Below are 16,350 nucleotides of genomic sequence, written 5' to 3'. Positions count from 1 at the left end.
CTCGCAGAAACAGCCCACAGAAAGGCACTTTCATCACGCTGAGGGACAGGTCCTGGGGCCGAGGAGAGCATTTGTTTCAGAGTCTCCGCCATAACATAATGACTGTTTCTATACACCAGCCACAGAGCCAGGAACCAGCCCAGCTGGACAGAACCTTTCTTTGTGATGGAGTCTGGCGTGATGTGACCTCAGCTCATACCACACAGCCAGCGGCGCCCCACGAGCACAGCACACGTCCATCGAGCAGCCAAGCAAACCCAAAAGAGAGAGTCCACAGCGGGTGGGAAGAGCCCTGGGAGGGAGGAGTGGAACGGGGTCCTTGAAAATACTTGCTGCTTCCCGGTGCAGCCTTTAGACCCAAGCTTTCCATCCTAGGTTTTATTAGTTCTGAGTCCAGGTCTTGCTGAAGCAGTAGAGTTAGTTCCATTATCAGGTAAGAATCTGGGGAAGACATAATCATACCTACGCACCAGGGTGCCTGAGGAGGCTGCTGTGGCCTCCTATCGACTCTCCAGGTGAACAGTGGCCTGGTCGTGGCACCAGAGCCCCTGGCAATAGTGGCTGCAACTCATCCCTGGCTTGGAATCCTAAGGCTTTTGCCAGCCAACCACACTACTCAGGCAGGCGGTGCCCAGAGAACGCAGAGACCGTTCTGCCAAATGCCAGAGGCCAACCAGGATACTGGCCCCACCAGTCCGAGGGCAGGCACTGTGCCCAGGTGAGGGCGTGCAGCGTCTTCAGAGTGGAAGTGTGTCTCACTATCGGCAGACAGCCAGGGCCACCTGTCAGCTCTGGAACCCAGTCTCCGTTCTCTCCCCTCTCCCCTTCCCCACCGCCATTCCTACCCCTGTCTTTTTGCAATGTGGTCCATATGGCCTGATGGAAAAGGAACAACTCATAAAATAATTATCAAATGCTCATTATGGGCCCACCAGAAAAGTGGGGGCAGGATAGTAAAATTCAAGTAAGTCAGACGAACTCAGGTTCAAGGCCCAGCCTCGCTTCACTACTCCCTCAACGACCTGGCCAAGTTACTTCACCTCAACTTCCTCTTTAGTACAAAGGGAATACTAATGTTCACACCTCATAAAGTTGTAAAGATTTAAAATGCAATAACATATGTAAAATGCATACAGGGTGCCTGACAGATAACAGCAGCTAAATAAATATAATTCTTCTTAAGAGTCATATATAATAAAATAATAAAATAGATCTGATAATATCCTAAGCTTGTGACTCTTCAATGGGTCCACATCACCTATAAGATAAAGCCCTTCAATTTCTATCAAATTCTGGTCCAGTCTAATTTTTTAGGTCTCATAGCCATGCACCCTGTACCATTCTAAGCTGCCCATATAATTTGGGTCTTTATGCTTTTGCTATTTCTTCTGCTTGTACCACCCTGCATTTTCTATGCTCCTCAGAACGCAACCTTTCCAAGAAGCCTTAATTCTCCAATCCTCCTCTCTACCCACCAAAACCAGTAGTGACTTTCTTCTGTGCTCCCATAGCATTTTGCACACACCCATCCTAAAGCACATAATCCCCACGTGTATGACAATTGTGCATGCGTCTGTCTCTTTCCCTATACTCAAAGATTCTTGCAGTCTTATGTACCTTGGTGACTCCAGTCCCTAGCAGTACTTACCACATGGCAAATACCTAATATACTTTCATAAAAATATGAATGAAAGAAACAACTAAATGAATGCAATTTAAAGAAATTAGAACTGGAAAACAAGAAACCATCTTCTCTAGCACTGGATGGTCTACATCCAGCTAATTTGGAAGGCAAATGCCAGGGGTGGCTTCTGTAGGCTGGGACGCAGTTATTCTTATTTCAGTAATAGTGTCCGGTAACCATGGTTTTTAATTCCTAGGGCATCCATAGGAGCCTTTCTATTTACCATGCTGGTACTCACAAACCCTATAACCTCTTCTAGAAGAACTGGAAGAGATTCTACAGACTCTTTCAGAAGATGTTTTGAGAAATACACACCAGATAAAAAGGGGAGCGTGGGAGGTGCCAGGATTCTACAATCAAATGTTCGAAATATTTTTTTTTAACTCAGTGAAGTTGAAGGGAATGCAAAGACTGAGAGAGAATAAAGCTGTCCAGTTAAAAGGAGTCTTCCTGATCTCAAAAACATTAAGGGTTTAGATAGACTTGAAAAGAAAGCTCACCAGTCCACTACATTACCATGAATCACAGAGACCGCGATTTAAACTTCCTTTAGAAGTCATTTGATTCAATTCTTGGCCTCTAGAAAAAGAAGACCTCCACTGCACCACCTTCCATACTTGATGTAAATAGGGCTTGTCATGGCCACAGATGCCTCAGCTGTACCTAGTAATGTATTCCAAGCAGTTCTTTCTTATATGCCTACATTTTATCTTGCTGATGCAGAAATACACAGCCACTTCCCCTCACACTAGCCTCAGTGGATATTAAAAAAAGTTAAACTTGGTCTTCATCATGCCCCTAATAATTTTCTTTCAAGGGAGAATAAGATACTCTTTATTGCTACAAAATGAGTATGTTCGTGTTATATGTATGGTGCCCAAGAAATGTCTGTTTACTATATCATGTCAGAGCCTGATTTTATTCTATTATTATTATTTTAATTAATTAACTAATTAATTAATTATTGGCTGCGTTGGGTTTTCATTGCTGCGCGCGGGCTGTCTCTAGCTGCAGAGTGCGGGGTCCATTCCTCACTGCGGCGCGCGGGCCTCTCAATGCGGTGGCCTCTCTTGTTGCAGAGCATGGGCTCTAGGCATGCGGGCTTCAGTAGTTGTGGCACGCGGGCTCAGGAGTTGTGGCACACAGGCTCCAGAGCACAGGCGCAGCAGTTGTGGCACACGGGCCCAGTTGCTCCGTGGCATGTGGGATCCGATCCTCCCGGACCAGGGATCGAACCTGTGTCCCCTGCATTGGCAGGCAGATTCCCAATCACTGCGCCACCAGGGAAGTCCCGATTTTATTCTAAATAGTTTTCTTTGTGGCTCACTATATATTTGGGCCTCAAGTTATCCATAGTTAGGGTGTCCACAGGAACCCCCCAGGGATTGCTCATTTCTGACATTTCATATATTATAGAGAATTCCAAGCGCTGAAAGGACCCAAACTTATCTAGTAAATAAAGACTCAAAGATTATTATTATTGTTTGTTAATCACAGGATTTTTAAAAAACAGAGTGTATCCATCTCTAATTACAATGTGAACTTAGAGAGGGCAGGTATGTGTTTAAATGGCCCTAACGCTTAGCATAGCACGTAGTAAATACTATTTAGATCTGATAATGAAGGAGGAGAGAAAAAGAAGGAAATTCTGGCTCATATGTGATTAATCTTACTTTAATAAAAATATGAAAGAGTCTGACAATAGAGGGGAAGGAGGGCTGACTAGAAGCAAACTAGAACTATATATTCCAGAAAGAAAGAGCAAATATGTTTAGATAGAAAGAGAAGCAAAAGAGTAGAAGTAGAGAGAAGACAAAAATTACCACCAGATACAGGCCCAAACGATTAATTCAAAAAAAGTTCATATTCAGGCATATTTTTTCTCTTCAATTTTCTATAATAATCTTACTGTGAACAGCGTCTAATTTAATTGCTGTCTGCAACAAGAATGTGAATAACCATACACCTCAGGCAAGGAACATTACATTCTGATGGGCGTCTCCCACGCAGGTGTCCAGGGTCAGAATTAATCTAACAGATGTACCCAGGGCTGATTTTCACGCATTTCAAGTAGTTAGGTTAGTCAGCTCAGCTTCTAAAAATAAGTGGATCTAATATGACAAGATGTTTGGGGGTTTTTTGTTTGTTTGTTTTACTTTTCACTCTTTGAATCTAGCACTGCCTATAAAAGTGGCAGCATCAAGACATGTGAAAGCACAATTGCTGCAGCATTCAAATTTGAAGGCAAGGATTTAATGATGAAAAGCAAAGTATGAAAGGCAAAGATGCCCCTCAGCTCTGTCCAGATGGTGAGCTCCCCAAAGGCAAGCTCCACCCTGCCCCCGATTTAAAAGGGCAAGGTAGAGCAACGTGTAAATTGCTTTGTCTCCTTGCTGTTATTTTGACACAGATCCTTCAGGACCAAGGCCAGTCCCAGAGAATAGGATTGATCTCTAAGACACAGATTCAGGCTTCAGGCTACCTATGGGGAAGAACAGATGTCAGGATCTGGGTGGCATGCTTGAAAGTGGGTTAGATGAAAGTATAATTGAGGAATGCTGACTAGCAAGAACAACTCACTAACCAGCAAGGTAATGTGATCTTAGGATGCTGTAGAAAATTCCTTGATGCCCAAGAATTTCCCACATTTAAAGCTTCTTCCTGAAGACTATACTTTCAGGGATCATTTCTATTGACACATACATACTACTATATATAAATAGATAACTGTATACCACAGAGAGCTCTACTCAGTACTCTGTAATAGCCTATATGGGAAAAGAAGCTAAAAAAGAGTAGATATAGGTATATGTATAACAGATTCACTTTGCTGTACACCTGAAACTAACACAACATTGTAAATCGATTATACCCCAATAAAAAAATTTAAAATTAAAAAAGAAAAAAAAGCTTCTTTCTGAAGAGACAGATGCACAAAATAAATCAACCAAAAATACACAACTGGAGTCTCAGAATAGATATTTTTCTCCTGAGGAGGTACTATACCTTCAGCAGTATTTTAGAACCATTACAGAAATAGCGTGACTATAGCTTACCTTGCTTTTAAACTTCTGGGTGACAGAATAACACTGCCCAAAAGGTGGCAAAAGAAATCTCCTTGGAAAGGAGGTATTGAGGAGTTAAATAACTTGCCTGACATCACAGCAAATCAGGGCCAGAACTCGCTATAATTCAGTGTTTCCAATTAGCAGGCCTCTGCTTATGGTCAAAGGGTATTGATTCCTAGGCTGCGGATACCACTTACTGTCTTCCATTACTCTGAAGCGCCCCGAGGAAATGAAGAGTTAGCACTTACCTTTGACAATTTGCTTTGCACACGCGTTGTAAACCTGCTCTTGGGTCGTGGTGGGAGGCAGCACTCTGTCGAAGACATATGGCTTTCCTTGCTAGAAGGAAACGGCAAAGCACATTAGACACTTAGGAAGAAAAGGCACTAATGGCACTAGTCAGACCATAGGTACTAAGTCACCAAGCCCACTCTTTAAGGCAGTTCCTTACCAAGACTAGGGAAATTTTCTTTCTTTTTTTAAAAAATAAATTTATTTATTTATTTTTATTTTTGGCTGCGTTGGGTCTTCGTTGCTGTGCGCAGGCTAAGCGCGGTGAGCGGGGGCTACTCTTCATTGTGGTGTGCAGGCTTCTCATTGCGGTGGCTTCTCTTGTTGCGGAGCATGGGCTCTAGGAACGCAGGCTTCAGTAGTTGTGGCACTCGGGCTCAGTAGTTGTGGCGCATGCGCTTAGTTGCTCCGCAGCATGTGGGATCTTCCCGGACCAGGGCTCGAACCCATGTCCCCTGCATTGGTAGGCGGATTCTTAACCACTGCACCACCAGGGAAGCCCAAGACTAGGGAAATTTTCTAACGTGAAAGACATGTTTGTGTGTGTGTACTGTATGTTGAGAATCGGAAAGGAGAAAGAAGAAAAACATTTTTTTTTCCTACTTGAAGCACCTTTTCTGATGAAATGTAGGTTGACACGTCATTCACGCATTTAAACAAATATTTAGTCACTGAGAGTTTCTTCTGATCCAGGCATAGACTAGATGCTAACCAAATCAGAAGACAGTCCTGCCTGGAGAACATTCAATCAAATGTGACAGCTATAATGAACAAGAAAGCAAACACACAGGAAAATGCAACATGCCTAGGAATAACGTAAAGGGACAGAGGGGATGAGAGAAGGCCAAAGAAGACCTCCGTGAAGCAGTACCAGTTAAGTGGATCTTTAAAAGATCAGAAAGGTGAAGAACCGCGGAAGAACATTCCAGGCAAAGGGTGGAGCAGACAGGAAGGGGCCTGGAGTGCTCAAGGAACTAGAGGGTGTACAAGAGGAGATGGGAAAGGAAATTAGCCAAGGTAACGCACTTGGATTTTATTCAGTGGGAAGATGCCATGATCTAAGAAGCTGCTCTTAATAGCCAGATATTATTGCTCTGTGTCCTAGATTACTCTAGTGTTTTCTTCACATGCATAAGTGGTGTCTTAACTGCGTGGAGGCTTTGGAGATAAAGGGGGGCCTCTACATAAATATATTTATAAATATATAAATCAAGTGCTCTCCCCAGGTGTGGGCTCTGGGGATTTGGCCCGACACTGGGCTGTGTGCGATTGGAGGAGGGAACTGCCGGAGGGAAGGGAAGAGGTTCTGCTGAGGTGCTACTGACCCCGGAGGTGCAGAGCCCTGCACTCCACCACTCAGCGTTCAACAAGCAGTTACTGGGCGTCTCCACGCCCGGTGCTGCACACTGGGGAAGCAGGTAGGGAGGACAGACACAGCCTTTTCCCCGGGAGAACCCCCCATCACAGCACCTCTCCCCCACCAATTACCACCCAGGCAAGGGGTGGTCTTCCCCCGGCCCCTTCACCTTCATTTTCCCCAAGTGCAGAAGGGAGGGCAGGAGAAGAGAAGGGAGGAGAGGAGAGAGCCAAGAGCCTCCTTCACTCCCACCCTGCACCTCCTACATGTGGCTCTGGACACGGGGAACCACCCAAGGACAAGTCTGACACCTTGAAAAGATAACCGCTCACGGGGGGTTCCAAGGACAAGGCTTGTTACATCCCATAACCTTCACACAAAAGGAAGCACACAGCTGTCAGACCGGCTTAATATTTCACTCCTCTATGTCTATGGTAAAGCCACACGTAGGTGAGGCTACGCGTTAGGGCTGTGCTCTCGAGCTTTCGTCTTTAAAAAAACAAGATTGCGCCAACCAGGTAAACGAGCTACTTCCAGCTTGGTTTTAGAAAAAAAATGGAGAATTTTCAGGTACGATCAAATTTTGTTTTTATACAAAGCAGCAGAACCATTCGTTCTGTTAAAATTCTGGAAAGGGATTATTTCCTGATGTTTTGTTCCCAGCAAGTCTCATTCAATCAGTGAATCTAGTATTGGGCTGAATGACCACAATTATACTCCTCACTGCAATCTATTGCCAACGATCAGCCCACCATATTCTTAGCAGCTTTATCCATTTGTAAAAGTCAACTAAATGTCAGTAGTGTAAAAGGTTAGAATAAACATTTACAGAGTTTGCCTAAGTATTTGTCGTCCGCTGAACCTTCTGGAAAGAAAATGCAGCTTTGCTTAATTTAAAACAAATCCATCATTTCTCCAAACTTGATGAGAATCACCAAAATAAACCGTCTTGCGTACAGCATGATCCTGCTTTAGGTTTTAGAGAAAATGCACTTGACACAGCAGGGGAAAGGACCTATTAAATTATAGTATATGATACAAAAAATAGGACTCCCCAATTTTGCCCTTTAATTTAAAATGTTTGTTGGAGTGTGCTATGCTTTCACTTTCAAAGACGTAGAAAGCAAGAAATCTCTACTCTTCATTTCAATAGTATCACATTTACCAAGTGACAAACGCATAATATAACAATTTTCCATAAGCTGAAGTTAATTCCCAAACAGAAACTGCCTTCGAGAAAAGAGAACATTTAGAAAATGATTTGTTATGAGACTTATCTTGTCAGGATTAGAACATAAATTAGTTAAAAATGTAAGCATTTTTATGTGTCTTTTCATGCACTGAGGCGGTCATAGGCTTTTATTTTTAAGAACTGACTTGTGGCACAGTGTGCCAGCTGTATATACAACGGCCATTTAAGCAAAAATAACAACGAACTCATCACTCAATGCTGTTTTGGTAAAGAAATGAAAATCTCACAAATCCTGGTCGAGACTGCAGCAAAGACCCCCAGGAGACAAGAGTCTCCCTGTTTCTGATCCCACTGTGGCTGAGGGTTTCTGTGGGCAGGCCATGGGCCCAGCTTGCTCTAGTTGTCACTACATTTGCAGCTGCAGAGTAAATTTTTGGATTTACATCTTAACATGGGTGCTGGGTGCTAACATTTGAAACTGAATGATGAGGTCACCAGTTACTCCTTCTGGAGACACTTTCCTTTCCAGGCACCTATTCAGCACATGGTCCTCTGAGACCTCTCTGGCCACTCTGTCCGTGACCTTTGCTGATGTCTCTTCCAGACTTCTGAGTGACAGTGTGTCCTGGAGCCAGACCTCAGCCTCCTCTCTGTGATTCAAATGAACATGTCAGCCTTCAAATCTCACCCAAGCTCCAGATTCATACACTCAATCGCCTGCTAGACATTTCCACTTGGGTGTCCATTAGCCATCTCAAACTTGACTGGACAAAACAGAACCATCAAGCCCTCTATGTCTGAGTAAGAACTGCACCACCAATCACCTAGTACTCATGCCAAAATCATCCATCACGTCCCATAGATTCCAAATCCAAAATATATCCCAAATTCTATCGCTTCTCACCATCTACACCACATAACCCCAGTCCAAGCCACCATCGTTTCTCATCAGGACAACAGCTACAGTCTCCTGACCGGTTTCCCTGCCTCCATTCTTGCTCCTAACAATCCAATCTTCACTTAGCAGAGTGAGCTTTCTAGAACTGTAAATCAAATGGTATCATCCCTCTTAAAATTCTCCAGTGGCTCCTATTATACTTAGACTAGACCCTCTCCACCCTCAGCTCCCTGCATTCTCCTCCATCTTACTACAGCGTAGCCCACTGGACTTCCTTCAGTACCGTACTTATTCCTCGGCTCAGAGCCTTTGCTCTTAACGCTTCCACCTTCTTGGAATTCTCTCACTGCAGATCTTCACTTGGCTCACCACAGATCTTCATTTGGCTGTCTCTTCATCCCCTGCCAGATGTCAACTCCAACTTCTCCTCCTTTGAGGGCTTCCGTGACGCTAAACTAAAGCAGCCCCACCCCACCCTGCCATCACTTTCTATTACATTACCCTATTTGGTTTGCTCCACAGAAATTACTATGTGACCCATTCTCAACCAATCAAATGGACCACTACTATTAAAGCATCTAACCGGCTAAGACAGAAGCCATATAAATGCCAAGACCTAATTGCATGTTATGCAAACCTGCTGCAATTTATGAAAGGAACCTGGATGGGACACACACTCCACATACATTACAACTGAAAATAAGGTAACCCAGCTTTGCCATGGAAGTCTCTCGCAGAGCAGTGCTAATTGCATGGGAGCAGTGTAGCTAAATAACTTACCAGGATCACATACAAAAAAATAACAGCAGATGGTTCTTACATTTTTATAGTTAAAATTAAAAAACAAAAAAGTCAAACCACCAGAATTCCTATCAAGTGATTGAGAGCAAAGTGTCTGTGAACTATATGGCCTGTCTGTTAATACATTTGACCTGTTACCCAACAACTGTTCCCCATCCTGGAAGGAATATTACTCTGGGAGACAGAAGAAAGCAAAAGACCCACTTAAAGTTTTAGAAAATGGGCACCAGGAGAGAGGTTAAGGAAACTGAAATTAATTATGCCCAAGAAGAGATAATCAAGAGGTAATCTAATAACAATCTCTGAGACCAACCAAGGGTTGTGACCAAAGGGGGCCAATGATTTAAATGATTTTTCTTCTATCTTTATTAAGAAAGAAAGAAACAGGAAAAAAAGACTTAAATTTCCACAACAAGATTTAAACTCACTCCGTGGGATTATCTTCAGACACTGAGTAGAGGAAGTGATTACTGAGAATATCACTAACCTCTCCATCCCAGGTGTTTGCGTGACTTCACTCCTGAAAGTACAGAATATGACAAGTTCTTCCTGTGCTGACCACCTTCTCACGACTGTCCACCAACACCATCACCAGCCACTGTGATCCAAATCCTTTTATATTTTATCTCTTTTAATTCTCACAGTAACTCCATGAGGTAGGTATTATTATCTCCATTTCACAAACTGGAAAACTAAGGCCCAGGCACATCACCAGCTCTATTACTTTGGGGAAATTACTTTAAGTCTCTAATTTCAAGTGTTCTTCCTTTACATCATGCTGTTTTCCTAGGTAGCTAATGATTTACTGGAAAAGTAGGAGACACATGGAACAGCAGATGTTAGGACTAACATGAAAGATGGAAGCAAAGCGATTAATGAGGCAACAAAAGACAGAGAGCCCTACCATAGCCTACAGAAGTCGAGACAGCATTAACCATGAAGTTGGGATTGACAGGAACCCAATGAGGAAAGAAGGGCTTAAGATCGGGAAAGAAGGACAAGACTGGCAAGAAACACGGTGGGCATTATGCACATGGCAAGGCTTCCTTGCAACAGAAGGAATTAAAAACAGGTGAAAGCCAACCAGAGGCAAGGAAAAGGCAGATGTAAGACTTGTTATGAAAAGAAGGAGTTATTAAGAAAAATTCTAAAATTTTTCAGAGCCGAAACGTCCTTGGTCCAAACCCAGCATTGTGTTTTACAGACAAACAAATGAGATTGGGAGAGGGTAGATGACCTGCAGAAAGTCACCCAGCCAGTTAGGTGGCTAGCAGGTCTGTGCCTGGAATCCAGACCTCCTGGCTCCCTGTGTCATGCTCTGAGAGTTCTGGCTTTAGAATCAATTGCTCTCTCTGAACATCAAGGAAACAAGCATGAGCCTCTGGTACTTTTTTCCCCTGCTTTCTTCCCCATCAATTCTAAATTATTTCCAAATATACAATTGATTAGTTCAACAAAGAGTTCTTGCTATGAGAGCTGGAGCAGTACAGCAGGAGAATTAGAATCATGGCCTCTCAGAGTTAACAGGAACTTGAGAGTCAGCCCATCCAACGCCCTCTCAATGCACAGCTCTCATCTCCACAGCCCTGCGAGGCAGCAGGGAACCTGCATGAAACTCAACTAGCTCCAAATGTTAGAAAGTTGTGTTCTTGTATCGATTTAAAATCGGCATCCCTGAAGCATTAGACCTGGCGCTGTCCTCCAGAACAAGACAGACCAAGGCTCTTGGCCTACATTTACATGGCAGTTTTTTTTCACTTTGGGAGCTAAGTGTTCAACATCCAAATCTCTTTTCTCTGAGAGAGAAAGGCAGATGTGCTTCCTTCCGGAAAGGTGTATGGATTTGTCTTGAATTGAAGGACTCCAAAGACGTCCAAGGTTAAGACATCAGTAAAACATTATATTAGTTTGCACAAGAATAAATCAAATAAGATAAACTCATAAACTGTCCAGGGCTTGGCAAACAATCTGAAAGAATGTTTCTAAAACATTAACTAAAAAGCAGGAAGCCTTTGGGTTAATGTTGATACTCATTTTTTTATTGACACAAATATTCTGCCAGAATAAGTTTTGTTTTGTGTTGTTTATTGAAATACAGCTCACATACCATGAAATTCACCCCTTTAATAAGCAAGTACAATTCAGTGGTTGTCAGAACATCCACTAGGTTGTGCAACCATCACCTCTGTCTAATTCCAGAGCATTTTCACTCCCCTAAAGAGAATCTCTGTACACATTAGCAGTCACTCCCCAGCCTCTCAATTCCCCCTGCCCTGGGAAACCACTAAGCTACTTCCTGTCTTTACAGATTTGCCTGTCCTGGAATCATATGATATGTAGCTTTTTGTGACAGGTTTCTTTTACTTATAATGTTTTCGAGGTTCATCCATGTTGTAGAATGAACCACTTCATTCACTTTCATGACTGAATAAAATTCCATTGTATGCATTTACCACATTTCATGGATCCATTCACCAATTGATGGACATTTGGGTTGTTTCCAGTTTTGGGCTATTGTGAGTCCTGCTAGGAACATTCATGTAGAAGTTTTTACGTAGACATATATTTTCATTTCTCCTGGTAATGTAACTAGGAGTGGAATTTCTGGGTGATATAGTAACTCTATGTTTAACTTTTTGAAGAACTGACAAATTGTTTTCCAAAGTGGCTATACCATTTTACATTCCCACCAGCAGCATATCAGGGTTCTAATTTCTCCACATCCTTGTCAACACTTGTAATTATCTGTTTTCTTTATTATAGCCATCCTAGTGGGCAGGCAGTGGTATTTCTTGCTGATATCGGGAGAAGTTTTTAAATTGACACTTACATCATAAAATTTATATTAATTTATATTATGGACACAGAGATGTTCCCAGGCATTGTAACACATTGCTGTGCTGTTATGTTAACATTTATAAAATGGCCTGGAATGAATCATCTTATGAAAACTATAAATTATACACATCCACATGCTTTAAGAAAGAGAACAGTGGACCAGGAGGAGGGGACTTATAAAAGGATTTATAACGGTGTTTCTGTACTCCTCACTCTAGTAGCCAATACTTAATGTTGCCCAAAGAAGGCTGCCTACCAAAATATAGTGGAAATGAAGCCAAATACACTTGGGTATAATTCCCATTTCTCTGAGGCTCAGTTTCCTTGTCTGTAAAACAGAGTCAATATTATCCACAATTCAGGCCTCCTGTGAGGATTAGATGTGCTCATGCAAGTAAAGGATCTAGGGCAGCGCCTGGTGTTACAGAAGATGCTCAAGACATGGTCAGTGTTATTCTGTTACGAAAAATTTGAGCCAATTTTCACCGGGCATTTGTACTGCAAACTTACTCAGCAGTGACCTTTTAAAGGAAGGGATGCTAATAAGTGATAATCATTTATCATGTACCAGCTCCGAGACTTGGCATGCCGGTGCCCCTACCACACCCAAGTGCCAAATCACACCTCAGGCATCTAGGCCCCCAGGTCTGCGACTCGTGAGCTCTGCTCCACAGAGCACGGGGGCCACTTAATTTCCAGCGGTCCTCGAAAAAGTTACTCTGTGCTAAGGCCATCTCCTACACTCTTTAAAAATAAATAGAATTTCCATGTTCAGTCATAAAGCTTGTTCAGGAAAGCAGAGGAGCTGTGTCTGGTACGGGCACTTGTAGACCCACCAGCTTTGCTATTACAGATTTGGACCCTCCTGGAAACATCTGTGATTATACCAACTGCAAACCTAAAGTAGACGCTTCCAGGGTCCTGACCATATCCCCTCAATCTTCACCATTTCCACGCACACTGGCCTGACCTCCAGCATCTGCATCTATGCCTGAGGGCTCTTCTGGCGCTGGAGCCCTCTCTGTCACCCGCAGCAGGCCAGAAGGACCTCCCCAGCACCAGCCCAGTGGTCTTCAACCAGTGACTGACAGAAGTTGGGGTAAACACTTCAGCTCCCTCACCCAGGGGTGGAAGGGGAGGGGAGAGTGACTCTGAGGCAGGTATTGCAAACTGGCTCCCAGGGTTCCCCACTGGGATGGAACTCCCATTGCACGTGGTGGTAACCTGGCGTGATGACACGCTCTCTGTTGGTTTCCTTCTCTTCCCTGTCTCACTTCTCCACTCTTCATCAGTGTGTCCAGGAACCACTTCCCAAAGAAACTTGAATTTGAATCCGTTCCAGTGTCTGCTTCTGGGAAGGTTCAAAGTAAGGCAAAATCCCAGACATTGTTGCTCTTTCAATCAGTAAGTACGTCCTAAGAGATTCGGGGTTTGTTGAATCACTGTCAAATATGGAGCCATCACATTTGGTTGATGTCCAGACCAGGGACGGGGGGTGGGTGAGTGGAGATTGAAATCCTTATGAAAATTTAACAGGGTGTGGGTTTGGGACGCTGTCCTAGAAAAAGAGGTGACTTTTTCTTCATCAAAAGGTGCTGGTCACTTGCCAAGCCTGGGTCCATGGGGCCACATCTGCCCAGAGGATTACCAATTTCTCGCCTACACAAATGAGGGCTCCAGGCTCCTGAAGATCCTGACCTAGCAGAGTGTCTTGTACATAGCGGTACAGGGTAGGTGCTAAGTAAAATTCTGCTGCTGCTGATGATGACTAATGCCTGCAGACGAGCATGCAGGGTGCCAGGACGCCGTGAAATGGTGCTGGGGTGCTGGAGGGAGGGACGGAATCCATACTCATTGTCTCTCTCCAGAGTATCAGAAACATCAGTTGTTACTGACCATACTCGTGCCCCACCTCCAAGATTTTAGCAGTCATGGAGTTGCCCTATCTTTTTCTGCATCCCTTCACTCCTCTTTACCCCATCACCTACCTTCCCGTGTATCTGGAACTGGCCTGCAAATTCCCAGAGCAGAAAGAAACCTCCCTGTGCCAAAGCATCCCATACCCAGCAGTGACCAGCTCTTTCCCATCACTGTTACATCCTCTCCTGGGTCCACCAATCTGCAAATGTAGTCTCACAAGGAAACCCTAAGGCCAGTCAGCCTGATTGTTCCCGTCAGCTGAACCCTCCAGCTCCATCTTCTCGCCACTCCACTGCCTGTCCCCACCTACGCTGGGATGACTCTGTGACCGGGGATAGAAATGCTAAGCCAGAGCTGGGCGCAGACATTCCCATCTCCCTCCCCACACTGGCTCTGTGCCCCAGGGAAGGAGCTTGGTGCCAGTTCTGGCCAAAGCCAAGGCTGTTCCCAGGAGAGGCTGCAATAAAACTGACGTCCGTGAAGCCAGTGGAAGCAATTGGCTTCCACTGGAGTTGCCAAGGCAATGCCAACCTCTGCACGTCTTGAGAATGAACAAAGGCAACACACAAGCATGAATCTTGTAAGCCTTCTTCCTGTAGGGAACCAGCCTCAAATTCTTTCCTTTCTGCCAAAAGTCCTCTGCATGGACACACAAGCACTGTCAAAATCACAGACAGCTATGAAAAAACACTCTGGGAAGGCAAACTGCCCAAGTGACAATGAAGAAATTCCGAATTATTGCCTGGTTAATGGACAAAATGAAGACAGAAGCGTTACTTTTGTTAGAGAAATTAATGGGATCTGTGTTTCAAAAATAAGGTTCTTATTTGTATGTGATTTTCATTTCTTATCAAAATACAATGAACCCAGCCTTTGCCCTTCAGCTGTTCTGTACCCTAATCTACCAAGACGTAGAGATTAGGAGAGAGAGGAATTGATTCTACTCTAGGACCTCGTCCCACACATACTTTGTGACCTTAAACAATTTACCTATATTTTCTGGGTCTCTTCCTCTCTGACAAGTGAAAGATTGGCTGTTTCCAGCTCTAACATGTTGTAATAGTAATGAGGACCACAGGGGTTCTGGAATTTTTCCCTATAAGAGTGGCTTCTGTCTTGACCACATAGGGCATGAGAGGAGGTCATCTTTAAACTGGAGTGAGCTCAATGTTCTATATACTTGGAGAAATGAATAAAAGTTGCTGCTGTAGTTGTTTCAGGAGATCTGATTTTCTGCCAAGTCAATTCGTGGGGAATAAAAAAATCAAACCTTTCTCACTGGAGAGAAGGTGAAAAGCTATTTCATTGAAGGGAGGGTTTATTTTGCCAAATGAAAGAGAGCAAAAACGACTCCGAGTCTTCCTTCTGGGGCACGCTGCCCTGCTGGCAGCTTCCTCGTGAGGCACTGGGCAATCCAGTCCAACTGCCACTCTGCAAATCTCTCCCAGTGACGCCAAGACTCCCGGTGGCATCTCCAACAACACGGAAGCCACATGGTTAACATATACATGTTCTCGTCCCTTTAGTTAAAAAATGAAATATAAAAACTTTTCCCCAGACCTGCACTTGACTAGGTATGGGGCGCACAGAGACTTCTGATAAACGTGCACAGCAAATATTCACTACAAATAGAACTAATATTCTACTAATTTTTTCACTCTTCAGAAACAGCTTACATAATTGTAATTTTCCCATGCATTGGACAGCAATTTTGCTTTTATGGTATATTCAGGTCCCTCATCTCCATTTCTTCCACATGATTTTGGTGGCTGGGCAGGAATATTAGCTTCCCTTTCCGAAGAATAACTTCCCATGACCATATGCAAAGCAACAATTTGAGCTGAGACTGGGATCCAGAATTCCTGGTTCCCAGCCAAGCCTTCTACCCATAACACCATATTGCATCTTGTCATTGATCCTCCAAGAACATAGTTAGTCTCCAACTACAGATTTTCTAAGAATTCCGCACATTTGAGTTTAGAACGCAGTATAACTTTGCTTTTAAGGTTTTAACCTTGCTTTTAATGCAGTATAAGGCTTGCTTTTACATATTACTGAAAAAACGACTCCCATACATTACAGAAAAGAATGTCCCACAAAATAGAATGCTTCCATTAACCAAAACCAGCACCCGTTGTTAAGTTTGGGGTAGCTATGTTATAGTGGGCACCTAGGGCGCCAGCCCCATTGAATTAGAGAGCATTAGCACTAGAAAGGGGAGCTGCTCCATGCAAGCTCATTAGATCTTCCACATCCAGCGAAGCCTAGAATGGACGGGCTGGAACTCAGGATGCATAAGGC

General features: G+C 43.7%; 1 protein-coding gene across 2 annotated transcripts in view; it reads right to left on the bottom strand.

The window, feature by feature from the left end:
- Nucleotides 1-16,350, bottom strand: part of KIF5C (kinesin family member 5C) — a 170,807-nt gene that overhangs the window by 109,245 nt on the left and 45,212 nt on the right. For both annotated transcript variants that reach the window (XM_004268242.3, XM_033425322.2), the window contains exon 2: nt 5,001-5,091. In XM_004268242.3, the coding sequence (XP_004268290.1) occupies nt 5,001-5,091 (91 nt within the window). The remainder of the gene's footprint in view (nt 1-5,000; nt 5,092-16,350) is intronic.

Source organism: Orcinus orca, chromosome 7 (genome assembly GCF_937001465.1).
Source record: "Orcinus orca chromosome 7, mOrcOrc1.1, whole genome shotgun sequence".
NCBI lineage: Eukaryota > Metazoa > Chordata > Mammalia > Artiodactyla > Delphinidae > Orcinus > Orcinus orca.
Note: the sequence above shows the minus strand (reverse complement) of the source record. Positions and strands in the feature narration are given on the sequence as shown.